General features: G+C 38.8%; 1 protein-coding gene across 2 annotated transcripts; it reads right to left on the bottom strand.

Moving 5' to 3' along the window:
- Positions 1 to 3178: 3178 nt before the first annotated feature.
- LOC131243353 (uncharacterized) lies at positions 3179 to 19268 on the bottom strand. 2 transcript variants are annotated; one of them, XM_058242653.1, is made up of 2 exons: positions 19102 to 19268; positions 3179 to 4094 (listed from the first exon to the last, which is right to left on the bottom strand). In XM_058242653.1, exons 1-2 carry the CDS (start codon positions 19175 to 19177, stop codon positions 3409 to 3411), a joined length of 762 nt encoding a protein of 253 aa, XP_058098636.1. In that variant the 5' UTR covers positions 19178 to 19268; the 3' UTR covers positions 3179 to 3408. The 2 variants fall into 2 exon arrangements, with proteins under 2 accessions (XP_058098636.1, XP_058098637.1); XM_058242654.1 differs by having other exon boundaries at positions 3179 to 4091; positions 19102 to 19267.
- Between the last annotated feature and the right edge of the window lie 117 nt (positions 19269 to 19385).

Here is a 19385-nt window from a genome sequence, read left to right as displayed (position 1 = left end):
ACAGAGAAAATCATTCAATTTCCTTGGATTCCTTGTATCCAAACAGACGATTAGAGGAACCTAGCTATATAGAATGCCTGTCTTTTCTTCGCTGAATGGGAAGATGTTGCCATACTTAATCTTTTTATTGACTATATTTTTGGACATTTTTTTCATGCGGGATTTTGTTTTGTGAATCAAGGGGGCATTTTGATTGTAAGTCACTTATGCCTTAAGTAGCTTATCTTGATTTCTACTTGGTCTGCAGATAAGTATATTTATTAAACAACATATTTATCAACAAAAAAGTAAAAAGGTATTTTTAGTTAGCAACATTGCTGCAAAGTACTTATCACTCAAGTTTGTCCCGTCTACCCTTAATATCCACCTTCCATCATGTGGCATGTGGCCCAACCTTTGACGTGGACTCTTCATTATGTTGGGCCCACCTTGGCTGCATCTTCAATGTGAACTGTCCATCATGTGGGGTCCACCTTCAATGCCAACTATCCATCATGCAGGATCCATCCTGGATGTGGGTCGTCCATCATGTGGACCCAACTTTAATGTGGACCGTCCATCATGCAAGGCCCAACTTCGAAGTGGGCTGTCCATCAAGCCAGCCTGCCTTGGATGTGGGTCATTCATCATTAGGAGCTGACCTTCATTGTGAATTGTCCTCATTTTGGGCCCACCTTAATATGGGTTGTGTCTATCATTTGGGGCCTACCTTTAATATCCATCGCCCATCATATGAAGCACACCTTTGATGTGGATTGCCAATCATGTGGGCCCCACCTTTAATGTGGACCATCCACTGTGCGGCCGACCTTGGTGTGGGTCATCCATCATGTGGAGCCCACCTTCGATGCCCACCGCCCATCATATAGAGCCCACCTTTGATGTGGACCGTCATGTGAGGCCCACCTTCAATGTGGGTCGTCAATCATGTAGGGTCCATCTTGGATGCATGCCACTCATCATTAGGGGCTGACCTCGATGTGGACCATCCATTATGTGGGGCCCACCCTCAATATTATTATCCATCATGTGGAGCCACCTTAATATCCACCGCCCATCATGTGAGGCCTACCTATAATGTTATTGTTAATCATGTGGAGCCGACCTTTGACATGGATTGTCCATCGTACGGGCCCCACCTTCAATTTGAGTCATCCATGCAGGGCCCATTTTACATTGTGGGTCATTCATCATCAGGGGCCTACCTTTGATATGAACAATCTATAATGTGGGCTCACCTTAATGTGGGTCATCCATAATATGGGGCCCACCTTTGATGTGGACCGTCCATCTTGTGGGTCCCATCTTTGATGTGGATTGCCTGTCATGTGGGCCTCTTTTGATATGTACCATCCATCACATGGAAAGAGAGAGGAGAGAGTGAAAGATAATCACTTATCTCGGATAAGTTTGGTTTATGATTAGTTAGTTATAAGTAACTTTTTTACTTATAGTACACAATCACTTTGGTTCATTTTTTTAGCTTTTCTACTTTTCATAAGTTGCTGAAGAGAGGCATATAGAGAGACAAAAGAGGAGAAGCTAATAAGTATATTATTTGCCAAACATACTTATCTTCTTAATAAGTAGAAACTAAGATGAGCTACTAGTGAAATAAGTAGCTTCTCTTAAGCAACTTAAGATCCAAACAGGCCCTTATTAACATCCAAGAAACTAAGATAAGGTACTTGTGAAATAAGTAGCTTATCTAAAGCAACTTACAATCCAAACAGGCCCTTATTGACTTCACTAAGTTTAAAAAGTTACTTATTGGGCGGTATCGGACGGGCCCTAAATTTCCTCACCTTTTATGTTTCTTGGGAACGTTAAGGACATGTTTGACTCATGGAGAGAACTTTCCTAGCAATTCTCAGAATTTAGTGTTTGGCTATGTCTTTTCCTCAAAAAGTTCCTTTTTAGTGAAAACCCCAATTTTTCCTACATGGGTGATCCACCAGCCATGTGCCCCAGTTGTTCCAACCTGGCAATTGATAGGCAGGGGTCCTGGTCCTTCATGGGTCCCACCAAGTGAAGCCCTTTCTGGGCGGGTTTGCATCAACGGATGCACCGTTGGTTCCTAAAGCAAGTCCTTGCATTTGTTATGCAACACCACCAATGTGAAGTAGGTTTCACCATACTAGTATAGAAAGCACAGTTTTAAAACCTGAAAACATGGACTGGATGTTTGGCCAGGTTAGGTTGACTTCAAGACCTTACTCAACTCGATATTTAATTATTATAAATTGAAATATTAAGAATAGTAAATATTTAAAATAGTTAGATCTAAATAAATATAAAGTGACACAAATCTTACCTCGTAAGGGAAGTAACTTGGTTCGAGTCATGTCAAGTCGGCCAAACCGTCGAGTCCTTGCTGTTGGCATCGCTTGGGTTCACGCAGTCAGCTTCATTCTTGTGGGCTGGCCAACCATTTCACCAGTGATATCAGATGTCTCCAAAGTCCATAATTGCCATGAAATTCACAGATACAAGTACCTATGGAAAAAAGAAAAAAAGAAAAAAGAAAAAGAAAAAGAAATAGCCACACCCTACCTTGTATAACTTGACATACAAGTACTCACTGACTTCCTGTTCAGTGGAACATCTGCACCCTGAAAAGGGCGGACCATGCCATAATGATCATAGCGGTGAGCCAAACACATACATTGAGTTAGGCTATTGGTTATGCATTAATTCCAATGGTGTAGCCTGCCTCATGAATGGACCATCCTGGTTTTCTATTTTTCTTTTCAAATTTACACGTACACTGTTTATGCCCCCTTTCTAATTTTGAAATCAGTAAATTTAGTAAATTAAGGAAACCAAACAGATGAATTACATAAAATATAATGAATTTGAAAATTAAAATATTGCCAATGGATCCAAACAGCCCCAGATGTGATCCAAACAAATTGAAACATTAAAAGTTGTTATCACTTCCCATCTGAAATGAAATTGATAATAGCCGAGGGAGGGAGAGAATCCTACCTAACGTAGTTTCTGTTTTCAGCTTTGTACACAGCTGAAGTAGATTGGTTTGTCATCAATGGGAAGTTGGCCATGCAGCCAAATGTGCTTTGGACCACTGCACATCATTTTCAAGCCAATGATCAATGATTTTTTTACTTGTCTGCTTATATTATTAACTGGATCACAAATCACTGTGGATGATAAAATCTCAACACAAAACTGTATTAACCTTAGATTAAAGTTTCAAAATCGAGCAACACAAAACTACCAAAATCGGCTCTATAAAGGGTCCCATGTTGCCAACAGAGCCAATACCCAGCTGCAGTGATCATCCTCCACTTCTCCAAAACTTGTAAACTTGAGTTAAACAAGAATTACCTGCCATTGATCTTAAAGTTCCCATAAAGGACCCTCATTCAAGAGTCTAGTCCAGATCAATTACAAGTTCTTGAAGGCTGATTCATGAGCTGGTTTCTTCTGGGGGGTCAGCCTTGCCAGTAGAGCCTTGTTTTGACAGTGTTCGGAATCGATGAAATAGAAGCTGTTGTTGGCCTTGAATGTCACAAAAGGCCTGTTGGTTTCTGGTGGCCTAATATCAGAAAACCTGATTGTCTTTGGAATGTGCGTCGCCAACCATGACAACATCTCTACCTCGAAGCTATCCGAGCCAGGCCGCCACTTGAGCTTGTGAACATAAGGGCTAACAAACCAGTGAAGGGCTGCAGTTGTGGAAGCGCTAAGGAATATAACAGAAGACGCAACAGCACCTTTCAGAATCACGTTCATGTCGGGCCCAGTCATGAAGGTTATGACAGGACCGAGAGACACCGAAAGGCAGCAAGTGGAGAGTGAGAGTAGCTTCACTTTCTTGATGGTTGATGAGATTGGCCCATAATACACGATTCCAGTGTCTTTACCATCCTCATTGATGTCTGCAGTTCTACGTGGTCCGATGCTGATTTTGCTGTCATTCTCTTCATTTCTCTCCCGAGAAGCCTGAGAAGCCCATCTTTTCTGAGTACCCAAATGATTGAAGTTCATGTGCTCATATTTGTTTGGAAGTGGGGGCCTGACAGTTGAGAATGACTCCCGTGCTCCAAAACTCCTATGGGCATGGAGGCCTGCTGATAGACAATGGGAAAAAAAAAAAAATGCTTCAAGTAGATATATTAGAAGCCCATATGGGTCTTCCTAACATCACCACCTTCATGAGGACATTCGCAATGTTCTCAAAGCTTTTGAATGATGCATGGGATGACATACCATCAGTTTCAACCATTCATTCCTTCATACAACTAGGAGCAAACCAGGGTGAAAAAAAAAAAAAAAAATCATGCAAATGGGATTATCCTAAACATCCAATCCATGGAAAATGGGCAATCAAGATTAAACAGAGAAACATAATAGGTCCAATCATCATCTTGAAACATCTATTTGATAGATTCTTCATATTGCTTATGATTCCAAAGTAGCACTATGGTTTCATAATTCTAACCATGTTATCTATCACTTGTAAACAATGAATGGTTGTAACAAAATTGGCCATGTGTGTGTCCACACACACACACACACACACACACAACAGTTATTATATTTGTTAGGGGGAAGAAATTTTCTCGTCTCTACAAAGTCACGTTTAGCTTTTTCAGTGAAAATTAGCTGTGGAACATTCAGGGGTTTTGTCTTTTAGAGAATCCCAAGACACAGTTGACTGCATACATAATGATGGAAGGCCATCTTCCGTGAGTTATTGGTTGCAGGGAGCAACTGCCACCCAATTTGATAAGTGAGCAAATCTGCATTTAGCAATATTTCAACAGTGCCATGTTGTGTTTTGAAATAGTCTTCTGTTTGGAACATGCGGAAACTCCATCCAGAAGGCTGGTCAATGGAAAGGTCAGTCAAACTGGCTCAAAATGGCAAATGCAGCTGGTAGATGAACTTAGAACAATGGCCATTCCACGCAATGCGCCTAAAGTAACTTATTATTATTATTATTATTATTATTGATAACCCTAAAGTAACACCCAAATGCACACTCAGTGGTCCGTTGGATGTGCGGACAATTTGTTTAAGGAAGTCAACGTATTGCGTTTGGGTGCATGAACAAGGGTGTCCATGGTGTCTGTGCCTCCATGGATGTCACAGTTGCATTTGGATGACACCTCCTAGACATCCTTTTCCTGAACAGTGTGCGTGGGCAATGTTTGCAGTATCAAATCAGGCAATATTATCGATATCACACCTTAGCATTACAAAACCCGCAGGAAGTTGCGTGACTTCTGGATATTGATGATATCCAATTTCCCAGACCCCCCCCCCCCCCCGGGTCAAATCTTCCGCATCTAATCCATTTCTATGGATTGATTTTGAATAAAGTTTCATCACTTCTGTCAGACAACACATAGTTAGGACCTTATATAAAGGAAACTTATTATGTGCACTCATTTTTTTAAAAAATGATATTTTGATTTCTAAGTGCGTAATTGTCTTTTTTAACATCCCCTGAAGTTTCATTGAAAAATTGACCAATTTCCAAAAACAGCAAAACATTATGCAATACATCTGATATTTCCCATGCGATAACTGATATGTTTCCATATCCCAGGGATGCAATACATACGTCAATATCAATATTGAAAACATTGTGCCTGGGCATATATTGAGGAGGTGATCCTATGGCACACATGAATGAGAATCAGAGATGGTAGTCAGTGGGTCCTAAAATTTGACCATGCTCTCTCCTGGGATCTAGGCCATGTAACGTCCAGAAGCATCTAATGGAGTACCATTCGCAGTAGGGACGTAGAGCAGAGAGCATTCGCACAACACAATGTTCACTTTTAAGACAGCCCTATTCAAATGGAGAACTCCTATCGTAAATGAATGTTCCATCCAAATAAGATAGGGACATATTCATGTTTTAAGAGCAGTTTCTCCCTTCCCTATGGGAAAACACACCCACTTTCCATTGAGAGATAAATTTATAGGAAGAAACCACTTACCTTGTTGAATGCAGCTCACTAAAAACTTTGTATTACATGCCAGAAGTGTAAATTATCAGTTACTTGGTATTATATGCTGCAGGTGTAAATGCACCGGTTGAAGTCCAAATGCTGTCCTCCTCAATTATTTAAATATCAATAGCATCACCCAATACTATCCAAAAAAAAAAAATCACAAATCAAAATCCCGAAGACCTTATATATATATATATATATATATATATATTGGGGGAGTGGACGCTGCTGCTTTTGATTAGTACTTTTAATTTGTTTGAAGAGAAAAGGGGATTTGGGTGGAGAATTCAAGAGCAGAAGCGGTGTGATACTAGAACCCAATTGGTGAGTTTTTGTTATTAAATTGGTTTCTCTTATTTAAATTTCTTAGTACCAGTGGAACTAAGAAATCAATGAATTTGCATGTTTTGCATGCTCAATTATGGATTTTTACCCCTAATTTTCTCTTTTGAGGAACATGAGGGAATTTGGAGAAAATCTAAAATTTCCTAGATTTCACCAATTTAACTCACAATTAGAGTGTGGAAAAATCGTATAAGAGTGATTGTAGGCTAATCTATAGATTGAAGAAAGTTTTTGGAATTTTGGAATTTTTAATTAAAAATAAATAAATAATATTTTAAAAAATACACTAAACAACTAATATTTGTTCCTAATATTTATGTATTGATGAGTGTATGATAATCTTAATATCAACCACACTCGTTTATTTATTTTAAAAGATATATCTAAACATTTTAAGAATTATTAAAAAATATATATTTTTAAAAGTAAATGCACTATACATTATAGGACAAATTTAGTGTAATTAATTAATACATTCAATGTGCTAATAAATTATGAATTATAGAAATATTAGTGATTTTTATATACAAATTGATTTTTTAAATAATTAAACTTTGCGAAAATTTTCAAGATGATATTATTTGATGTACGTAAATGATATGATTTGAGATGACATTTTTGTTTCATACATGTCTTCTATGATTTATAAATGATATGAACCAATTATGGATATAATTGCATCGCGTTTGTTAGATAGACAACGCCTAATCTAGGACCTTATACAAAGGAAACTTATTACATGTCCTTGTTTTTTGTAATCTTTTGAGTTTTAAGTGTGTAATAATCTTTTTTAACATACCCTGAAGTTTCATTTAAAATTTTGATCAATTTCCCAATGTTTTCCAAGAACAACGATACATGCAATATTTTCCACGCAATACCAATATGTTTCTGCATCCCAACGTTGCGATACTTGCATCGACACCGATATTTAAATAACTGGTCGTTTCTATTTTCCTTGTATTCATTTGATGAAACAATCAACATGAAAAAATTGACAGTATGGAAGCTCCAAATATGATTTCAACCAATCATGCTTTGGATAGCAATGGATGTTCTTCAAATCTAAGTTGTTCTTAGCCTCCTAGATGTACGAAGCATTGTAATTGAAGACCAACCCAAAACTTATTTAATATGACGTGATGGCATTTGAGAAGAAAAAGGAATAACGAGAGGAGATAAAGAAATCACATAGTAGATCCCATCTAAGCCACACAATTTGTGCTCTAATTTGACACACATATTGGAAAGTAGTTGTATTAGATTTGTTTCTTTCTTAATTGTCCAAGGCATGAGACGAATGTATCAAAAGATAAATTTGGTTTCCTGCCAGGGAGGTTTGCCACTGAATCTATTTTCTTACCTAGACAATTGATGGAGAAATATAAGGAGAGCAAAGATCTCCACAAGGTCTTCATTGACTTAGAGAAAGCATATGATAGGTTCCCTAGGAAATTAACCTAGTGGGTGTTGGAAAATAAAGTAGTTTCAAGAGGATATATTGAGATGATAAAGAATATGTATCAGCGAGCAGTAACAAAAGTGAGGACCGTCAGTGGAGAGAAGAGAGTTCCCAGTTACTGTAGGCTTGCACCAGGGGTTAGCATTGAGCCAATACCTTTTTGCATTGTTTATAGATGAGTTAACAAGGCACCTGTAGAAAGAGATCCCATGGTGTATGTTGTTTGCAAATGACGGAGATTTTATTAACAAAACAGGGAGGGCGTAAACACAAAGGTAGAGATTTAATGGAGGGATGCATTAGAATCTAAAGGCTTTAAAATTAGTCAGACTAAAACAGAGCATATTGAGTGCAATTTTACTAATAATAGGAGTGGAAACAAGGAATTAGTTTATATTGATGATGAAAAGTATCTCAAAATGATCACTTTTGATATCTTGGGTCAACAATTCATGAGAGTGGAGAAGATTGAGAAGGAAGTTGCCCATAGAATTCAATTCAAGATGGGTTGAAGAAATGGAGATGTGGCTTTGTAGTTTTCTGTGATCATCGTGTACCAATCAAATTGAAGGAGAGTTTTTATAAGATAGCTATAAGATCAGCCACGCTTTATGGGAGGATGTTGAGCTGGATGAGTGGCAAAACAGGGAAGGATGGAATTAGAAATGAATGCATTTGAGTGAAGTTAGGAGTAGCACCGATAGGTAATAAGAAGAGAGAGTACATATACATGATCTAGTCATGTGCAATGGAGAACTGTGGCAGTTAGGAGGGAGAGGGTGCAAATTGAATGCTCTAAAAGGATAATGGGAAGGCTCAAAAGGACGTGGATGGAGGTGGTAAGAAAAAGACTTGATGAACTATGGTCTAACTGAAGTTATGTCCCTTGATAGAGTGGAATAGCAGAACAGGATTCGTATAGGCGACCCAATTAGTTGGAGTGAGGCTTAGATGATGATGATCTTTAGGATAGCTTTCTATAGAACAGCTTTTCCTTTATCCATTATCATTATCCTTTTAGATAGTTTTCCTATATCTATTAACAATCCATGCTGGACTAGCAATTTTCATCTTTGTTTAAGACTACTACGTGTATGGCACATGTCTGGAAAAGCAAATTAGTTCAATGAAAGAATGCTGTTTTTACTTTGGTTTCCTGTTATGGGATTCAAGTTCTTATTGGCATGATCCCATATAAGCACCTTGGTGCAACACCTTTGGGTTTGTGTGAAGCCACATAGTTCACACTTTAGTTGTTATTTTTCTGATAATTGCAGATTTTGGAGTGGACTGAAGCTGTATCATGTCATCTTCGAGGATCGTGAACTCTAAATTAGTTAGTGCTTTCAAGTTTATGCAATTTAGATGCTAGATCTTCATGTCGTTGCATCATCTTCACTTGTTTTAATTTTTGAACAATCAATTTTCTGATCAAAATCTATTCTTGTACTAATCAGCTACTGGGATTCATCAAATCTCGTTTTTTTTTTGTCTGCATTGAACCTATCAATCAGTAGATCTGAAGTCATTTTCTGCTTCTAATTTGTTCGAGCAACAATCATTCTGTCCAGTTCTTGTTTCCTGCAACAAGAAGAGTGCACAACAACTGGCTTTTTGCCATAATACTATTCGTTTAAATTTGATTTAAAATTTCATCCACTAATTAGTTAAGAGTGATGTTGATTTTCCATATCCTAATCCCAAACATCCCAGTTGAAAACCTAAGCTTCATCCTGCCACACCTAAAACCTCTACTGCAACTACCCAATACCCATAAAGCCCCAACCAACATCCATCTCAGCTTTCAGCTTATTCCAAAACACATACACAAATCCCTATATCAAATTCTCCAACCTTTAAATACAGTCCAAACTCAACCCTACCCAAAAACAACATCCAAACTATTGTAGAATATGTCTACATATTGGTAGAATATGTCAATGTTGCACTAATCATGCGGATAATATATCGGTAGAATATGTCTACGTTGCACACATGCTAATGTCCCTCCCTCTCTCCCTCACCCCTTGACGGAGAAAAACTACACATTCTAAGAAAGCATGATTTCAGAAGATCAATGGAGATTTTTTGAAGACATATTGGTAAGTATAGGATTTTTTCCACATCTAGAGACAAAACAAGAAAAACTCAGGTTCTAATTTTCGTTGTGTAAGGTACAAGTGAAGGTCTTTTGTAGGCTTTGGCCACATCTAGACGGTCCGTATCATTAATATGGAACTTATGAAACTTCAAGTGTGCAGATCCGTCATGGATTGAAGCTTTTCTGGTCTTTTTTCCTTTGGGTGCTATAGTGCTGCCGCACAAGGGTATTTTTGCAGTTTTTTTTTTTCCTGCTCCTCATGATCTGAGTTTATGGTCAGAAGGAAGTGTTGCTGGGTGTTTTTCTCTATCTTTGGTGATTGATGATTGTTATCTTTGGGTGTTGCAATGGATAAATCTGGCAATTTTAGTGAAGGAAACTCTTTAAGTGCAAGTTGTACTGTCACAAATTCGAAGGCAGTCTTGGGCTCTAGTGTTATTGAACATCCTAGATTGCAAATTACTGCCATGAAGTTTGATGGAGAAAACTATCTTGAATGCTCCAAGTCAGCTCGAATGTTTATTGATGGGATTAAAAAAGTTGGGATACCTTGATGGTAACGTGTTTTTTTTTTTTAAAAGCAACGAACTGAAAATGCATTAAAAGAAAGAAAGAGGCCCGCAAGACAGGAAAAGAAAACGAAGGGGAGAACCCACAGGGATTACAACCCAAAGGCAAAAAGAATACAATCACAATCATTCACATCTTTCAAAAGAGCTGCCCTTTCAGACACATACACCTTAATTGAAGCCACTACCACCTTGATTGAGCCTAAGGAGTTATGAAAATACCGTCTATTCCACTCGCCCCAAATAGCTGACCACATGGTGGGGCAAAATCAGATGCCATATCGCCCCATCTTTCTTTCCCACACCTCCCCCATACCACACTCAAAGGAGGTCCCTCACCGTACCTGGCATAACCCAAGACATCTCAGATATAGCAATAAAATGTGTATGCACCTTGATAGTGAAAGGACACGAGACGAATAGATGATCAATAGATTTGGCCACTTGTGTACACAAACAACAATTGTTCGGGATAGTCATGGACCTCTTCTAGAGGTTGTCTACCGTCAAAACCTTCTTCCTACCCACCAACCAAGTGAAAGAGGCGACCATAGGAGGGCACCGTAGAACCACAAATGATATGCATGGATCCCTTCTAAACTTATCTGATAAAGAAAAAGCACCTAGCAAAAAGATCTAATCGAGATTCGACACGAGCTGTGAGCACTCTGCACCATAGAGTCGACTACCCCCATGGAAAAACGTGCTGCAGACAGGCCCATAAGGGAAACAAACTCATCTAGCTTGTTGTCCGGAAGATTCCTCCTACAAGGAGGCGTCCAACACACTGAGCAGCAGTGAGAGAAGCAATCCACCACTATCAAGCCTTTCAAAGGTGTGCCAAATTAGGGAAGTTTTGAAGCAAGTGATAATCACCACACCAAGTATCATCCCAAAACTTGACCCGGATACCATCACCAAAGGAAAAAGAGATTCCTTTCCAAAATTTCAATCTTAGCCACTATTGACTTCCACATGTTAGAAGCCTAGTAAAGAGAGGACTCCGTCACTTCCCACCCCCCATCTTGGAGAGTGTTCTTATTAGCAATTACCTTATGCCATAAGCTCCATTCCTCCAATCTGAACCACCATAACCATTTACTGAGAAGAGCCAGATTCATCCTACGCAAGTCCCATATTCCCGTGCCGCCTTCGGTCATAGGCCTACACCTCCTCCCATTTCAAAAGGTGAAACTTGTTACCATCTTCCGACCCCCTCCACAAGAAAACCCTCCTAAGCTTGTTATCTCCTAACACTTGTGGTAAAGTTTGTCATAGGCAATGGAAGCGCATTTGTGAAGACAGAGGAGTTAATGAAGAAATACAACTTGTATTGGATCCCTAGTAGATTTGATGCTTGAAGCAAATAGGAGATAGGCTTCTACTAGTGAAGAGTGTCATTGTTGATTCTTGGGCAATTACAAATTCCATCTACAACCACACCTGGCTATTAGCCGAGATGTGGGGGAGGTGTGGAGGGGATCTAGTGCAACCTGAGACGACATGGTTTGCCACAAATTTCATTACCTTGAACAGCTTCCTAAAACACAAACAAGGGCTAAGAGGGCTCTTCAGCTCTAAGGAGTATACACAGTGAAACCAAAGCAGCAAAAAAGTAGCATGAAGGATTGAGGAGCTTGTTTTGAGCTGCTCCTTCTTGGACTGCATGCAGAATGTGGTGAGTTTTTTGAAACCCATATATGCAATCTTAAGGATGGTGGATAATGAAACATACATCGATGTTCCATGTACAAGCCCATTCGAGTAATCAAAGATGTAATAGAGGCTAAAGCCCGGAATTCATATAAATGGTGCATGAAAGAATTGATGACCACTGGAAAAGCACCCACTTCACAAGGTTGGTAAGTAATTAGATTTAATTTTCTATCTTTCAATATTGTACCAATTGCTTGCATAAATAGACTTGTATGGTTCTTTTCTTATACTAATATGTGGATATGTAGGTTGTATTGGATTTCAACATACTTGAATCCCAAGTACCACTACAGTCATAGACGTAGCAAGGATAACGGCTTAAAGAGGCACTGCATGATGTCTATGAGGATGTTAGGGCCATCCCTACATGCAGCGGTTGGACGCCACTCCTCAAAGTCGTTAGTAGGTGAAAATCCTTGGGTGCACGGTGTATTGTTAATTCATAATTGGGTGTTCCCAACTTTCCAGGGGAAGCCAAATTGAGAACAAGGTAAGCATGGTTTGCATATAACTCTTGTCTGAGTTCATAGCTTCTTGCAACACTTTATACTGAAAATTACCATTAAATGCCATCAACAGGTTCTCGCCTACCAGATGCAGTGGGCATGTTTGGATACATGGCCGCAAGATTGTTGAGGAAGACGATGATGCCATGTGAATTATTGCATTAGTTAAAACTTAAAAATTACTTTTTAAGTTATAAAATTACATTTGGAACTAATGAAAAAATGACCAACTATACAAGAGAATAATGGGCCATGTATGGGAGCAACTACGAGGCATTATAGCGACTAGCTATCCGTGTGTTCACACAAACGGCGTCTTCATCACTATGTGAGCAAAAATGGAGCACATTCTCTCTCATATACATGAACAAGCAGAACATTAGATTATAAGAGGCTTTAGAATCTAGCATTCTATCACTACAATATGAAGCTTCAAGAGGGGCTGTTACAAGCAGAAGGCACAAGAAAAGCACAAGAGGACCTGTTGGATTTAATGATGATCGGTCATCGTGCATACCTAGAAGATGTAGAGGACCCATTTTACAAGTGGATAAAGTCAAATGACCTGGATTGAGCAGATGGCCAACTTGAGTTGAATATAGAAGAGGAGGCAGCGTCATAGGGCACTGACGTTGACATTGTCATTTTATAAATCAATTCATATATCACAAATCCATGGATTAGACCACAGATCTATTGAACTCTAAATTATTTTAATTTTTTATTAAAAATCCTGAAAAGTGCTAATGTTTTCTCTTTGTTTCTTCCACATTAATTTTTCTGGACTTGTGAGCTTCTAAGGGTCTGTTTGGTATGCAATATGTATTGTACGGATAGCTTTGCCTTAATAAAGTTCTTTTATGATGATTGTAGTTGTAATTACAATAGAGATTTCATGTTTGGTACAACACTAAGAGTATCAACTACATTGTTTGCTATTCATGTATAAATTTGAAAGTTTAGACTCTATTCGATAAAATGGTATAACTCATTAAAAAGGCATAAATTATGTAAACTAGACCATTGACATGCCTCACTCTAGATAGACGACTCCCAAAAATCATCTAAGAACGGGTTCTTGATGAATTGAATATAGATGTTTATTTATTTATTTTCTTAACTCTCTCTATTGGAGACATCGAAAGACTAATATTGTGCTACACATGAGATTTTGTGTTTACATCCTATCTATAATAGGTCCCCTAGTTGGGACGGTTTATTCTGACACTAGTACAATTTTATAACTCATGTGTATAAACCACCACACAGTACCAGAGCAACTTGACTGAAATTCCCTTCCCTTCGGGAACTTAGAATGCAAGCATGAATCAACATACATATAGGGTGGTGATTGCTACTAACCAAGTACCATGTGTGGGAAACATACATGCGATTCACCTCGTCCATCAGCCACACATGATGTTCAACCTTGATCCCAAAAATCAGGGTGATCCAAAACTAAGGTGGGCCACACCATAGGGCATACTAGAAAAGTATACCGAACATATCTAAATTCATGTGGTATGGTCCACTTGAGATTTGGAATTGCTTGACTTCTAGCGAGTCACTTAATCTTGTGGAGAGTGTTAGATAAATGGATTGCATGGCATATACACACTATGGACTATGGTAGACCCCATTTCACATTCTTCTTCTTCTTATTCAATAATCTTGCTTGCATGGTTGGTTAACGTGCGAAAAGCAAAATACCGTATGCTAATGGTGTCATTCCTATACGAATATCGCTATGATGCACACAAAATGGGCCCTAGAGTTGATATATTGATAGGCTTGCCCCAAAATTATCTACATGTGGTCACATTTTTATTTATTTTTTTAATGTTGATAACCATAGTTCTTTCTATGTTATAACTTTTACTAATATATATATATATAAGTTATTTTTTATGTTTTATGTTATTTAAATATAGTAGTAAGTTAAAGTCAGCCTTAGCAGTTAGCCTTCTAACAGTATATTTATCTTTTTTATATTTGAATCACAAATATATGACTTGACAAATTGATGTGACAGGGACCAGTGTGACAGCTCATTTGTAAAATGTCCAGTTATTATGATCTGTTTCACATTCATGACATAATATTTATCATACTTTTATAACCGTAGACTTGCAATGACATGTGATTAGCAAGTAGCAAGCAAGACCATGGGGCTGAAGATAACGTCTCATGAATGTGCAAATAGCATTCGGTGGTTGCATGGAAGAAAGTCGGACATGATAGAGCTAAAGTCACGTGCAGCTACTATGGGAATGCGTGATCTGAAGTGACTAGATTCAAGGAGCATTTGGATAATATTAAAGGGGAAACTAGGAGATTCCTACATACTGGAGGAGTGACAAGATTCAAGAAGCATTTGGGTCATAATTCATAAATATCAAAGGTAAAACCAGGGGATTTCTGCATAAACCTACAAATATTAGTATACATGAACCTATAGGGATTAGGACCAAGGTGTGAATTGGTTCTTCTGAATGTGAAATGAGGAAATGAACAACAGAAGAAAAGATTGCCAATGTGGAAAGAAGGAAGTTGGCAACACAAAGAAGAAGAGAACTCATATGAGTGACTAGATTCAAGGAGCACTTGGGTCATACATAAGGTGACACTAGGGGATGTCCAATTGCACCTACAGAAATTAGGATGCATGCATTAAAGATTATGATCAAGGTTGATTTGGTTCTTGTGAATGTGAAATGAGGAATCAACAGAAGAAGAAGAAGAAGAAGAGATTGCAAGGGAAGAAAGAGTAGAAGAAGGAAGAAGGAGGAGAAGGAGAAGAAGAAGAATGTGAAGAAGAAGAAGAAGAAGAAGAATGTGAAACTGGATACATGCACCTATGGAGATTAGGATTGAGAAGAAGATTGCAAGGGGAGAATTCGGAAAGAATGCAGGAGGAGGAGGAGGAGAAGTAGAATAAGATGGAGATGGAGAAAAAGGAGATGAGGAGGAAGGAGAATGGAAAAGGGGAAGGGTGAGAAGTAGGAGGAAGAGGAGGAGAAGATAAAATGTAGGGGAAGAACGAGAAGGAGATGAGGAGGAGGAGAAGCAAAAGAAGGAGAAGGAGAAGGAGAAAAAGAAGAAACGGAATAAGGAGAAGGAGATGAAGCAAGGAGATGAGGAGTTACAAACCATGATGCACATCATCAACTCTTAGGTGCAACAAGCCCACTATGCGCAAGTGTGTTGTCCACAAACAGGAGATGGGAGATAATTGTATAGAAGCTACAGACCAGAAAACCTTCAATTGACCATTCTTCTTCACTTTAGAAACCCTCTAATCTAAAGGCCTTACACCATGATCATGACAATGAATTGGGAACAAAGATCACTTTCATGAAGAGCCCTCAAACTAGAAAAGAATCCATCTCACATTGCATTCAAGAGGTTCAAGAAAAGATGTCGTAGAAAAGCATTTCCCTAAACCATCTTCAGCATTAAACCACAACTAGTGAAGCTTATGCTTCTTCACTTTAAGAACCCTCTAATCTAAAGGCCTTACACCATGATCATGACAATGAATTGGGAACAAAGATCACTTTCATGAAGAACCCTCGAACTAGAAAAGAATCCATCTCACATTGCATTCAAGAGGTTCAAGAAAAGATGTCGTAGAAAAGCATTTCCCTAAACCATCTTCTGCATTAAACCACAATTAGAGAGGCTTATAGTCCACAAATTCCTATTCTACATGTGTATAGGTTGTTACATGGATTGTTCTAGGTAGGAGACATATCATGTCAGAAGAATCTGGACGTTGACATGCATATAGGTTCTTGAGCAATGCTCAAAAGAACCATATGCATTTACCCATCAAAGTTACATGTTGCATATATACTTCAATGATTACAACACAAGTCTAAATAATGAATACCATATGATTCCTCAGTTAAATATTTTTTTTTAAAAAAAAAAGAGGCAAATTTGCTAATGCAATAGTTATATTGGGTTCTGCATAAAGGTACCTTTTATTTTATTTATTTCTATAAAATATTTAATTAAAATTAGTTAAAATATACTTATCGAATCTAGGAGTCCTATTTTTTGGTTCAGCAGATCCAACATTCTGTATCAGTATCATAATTCTAACACTCTTATCCATACCCATCCAACATAGCTTCTTGTCTATACCCATCTTGAAAACTAAGGCCAGTTTCTCCAATGGGCAACACCTCTCTACAGAGGATGCATTCATTCACAATGAGGGTCCCATAGAGAATCTGCCAATCTTTTAACACACCTTGAAACAGGCTGATAACTTCATGTATGGGATTCATCAAATGCTTCCACGATCACGTCACAAAGGCTATTCTCAAGTTTGTTGTTCTAGAATCCTTAAGCCCAATCGCATCTTCTTTGTATGGGATGACGCTAATGAAAATAGAGTTCATATCTTTGGTTAGCTTCAACCAAGAATGAAATTCCTTTTAAAGACGCCCACAAGATCTTCTTTCATGACTCTCCACAACAAGTGGTAGACACCAAAAGAAAAGGCCACTGGGGCCCAGAGCTCTATCTCTTCCCATTTCAAACGCTAGTTCTTTAACTTCCTCCTTTACAGAATCTTCTTCCACCCAAAACGCCATGTCTAGACTGACTTGCTGACTAAATCACTCATGCTTAAAATAAGTGCAGCAGTAGAAGTTGACAACCAATTTATAATACGCTGCTATTCAACTCAATCCACTGTGCTATAAATGAATAATGCAAGCAATTGAATAGTATCCATCACCCATATCATAATAAAGGAATGAGCTCCAATGATTATATTTCTAAAACAATATGTGCACTTGGATTGTATTAATCTCAATGACACATAAAGGGGGAAAATAAAATTACGATTTTCATGCAAGGTAAATACTCAATAATTACTACCACTATACTCTTTTTTTTTTTTACCCACGCACACACACACACCCACACACTCACGCCATAGTGGGTTTTCACCACCTATGGATACTCGAACCCTTGACCAAGTGTTGAAACTCCCTAAAGTCTACCGCCCGAGCAAGATTAAGGATCCAATGCGGAATAAAAATATCTAAGTTAGTTATCAAGCACTTGCTGATTATGTGTGGTACACATGCATGACAGGAACTTCATTTATTGGGCCAGCTATACAGTGGGACAAACAACAAAAATCACACCAGCCAAATTACCCTCACAGCATATTGGACAACTTTTTCACATTCGATGTTGATGACTACTTGGTCTTTATCTAACTAGATGACCCTCCTACACGCGTGCAACAATAATGCGTATTTGAATATGGGTGGCAGGCAATTGGTTAGGTTCAGGATAGGTCTAGGATAGCCCAAGCCAACCCGTTTACTAAACGGATCAAGAATTCTGTCCCGAACCCATTACGCAAATGCCAATGCACTAAGCACAAACCTGACCCAACTGACCAAGCGAGTTGTAATTGGGTCAGGTTCAACCGAGCCCGACAATCCTAACTAGGAGATCTTTATGGTGGATCAAACAGACAAATGGTTCATCCAAAATCAAAAGTTTGCTCAAATTGATCCAATACTTGTCTAATTTATTAAGTAAACAAAGAAAATAGAGTGACCATTTGCAAATCGTTGGTGCAGTACAAATGGTAAAGTTAGTAAAAGTCCCACCTGGACCATTGATAAACCTAAATGGGGCAGGTTGTGTCGGGTAGGATTCAACCCAACACCGACTAGGGTTCACCCCTAAACCAACCATTTACTAAAACCCAGCTTCATTCTCTACCTCAAGCCCGACCCACTACCACTACCTAAATTTAGCAAGGCTCAGAACTCACAGGCTGAAACGGCCTATAGCCACCCCAACATTTATAACAAGGATATTCGTATTAAGGCTGCAACTTGGATTCGGTTCAACCCGAACCCAATTGATCCAACCTGAGTTCGGGTCGGGTCAGGTCGGGTTGGAAATGCCAACCCAATTTGAATTTGGGTTTGGTTTGGGATGAGAAAATTTGGGTCAGTTAGTTCAGCATGCCGTTAGGTCGGGTTGAGTTGGGTTGCTACAGGCTGGAACGAGTATAGAGGAATTCAGGTTGGGTACGGGTTTGGCTCCTTGGATTGGAATTTGGGTCGGGGTGGGTTGCGGGTTGGGTACTCTTGAGGTCAGGTTGGGCTTGGGTTCACCCTCAGCTTGACCCATTGCACCCCTAATTCCTATTCATTGATTTGAGAAAGTGGAATAGAGATGGAGTTGATGATATTGCATACATATTATAACATTTGAAAGTTGAATTGTTCAATTTTTATCGACTGGAGATTAGATAGTTAGAGAGAAAGAATGAAAGAAAAAACGGAAAAAAAAAAAAAAAAAAAACCCTCAATTGGGCCCACATGAAATTACGGCCAGCAAAGATGGAGATGGAAGAGAAGAGAGAGACCTGCTTGAAAGCGTGGCGTTGAGAGATGTTTGGAATGTGAGCGGAGCAAGTGGAAAAGGGCAACGGATCTCCCCATGGCTTCAACTTGGGCACCCACCTCTCTTTCTTTCGATTGCTATGGCGGTCGCTGGCAGCTTTCACGTTTCAATGCAATACCTTGTACTGACGATGGTTGTGCTACCGTGGTAGTTCATTGCCGATTTTCTAAATGGTGGTGACCAACACAATCGGCCATCTCAGCCTTCCAAATCATCAGCCGCTTTTTGGATTTTGGATCGGTTAGA

This window comes from Magnolia sinica, chromosome 4, assembly GCF_029962835.1.
Source record: "Magnolia sinica isolate HGM2019 chromosome 4, MsV1, whole genome shotgun sequence".
NCBI classification, from domain to species: Eukaryota; Viridiplantae; Streptophyta; class Magnoliopsida; order Magnoliales; family Magnoliaceae; genus Magnolia; species Magnolia sinica.
Note: the sequence above shows the minus strand (reverse complement) of the source record. Positions and strands in the feature narration are given on the sequence as shown.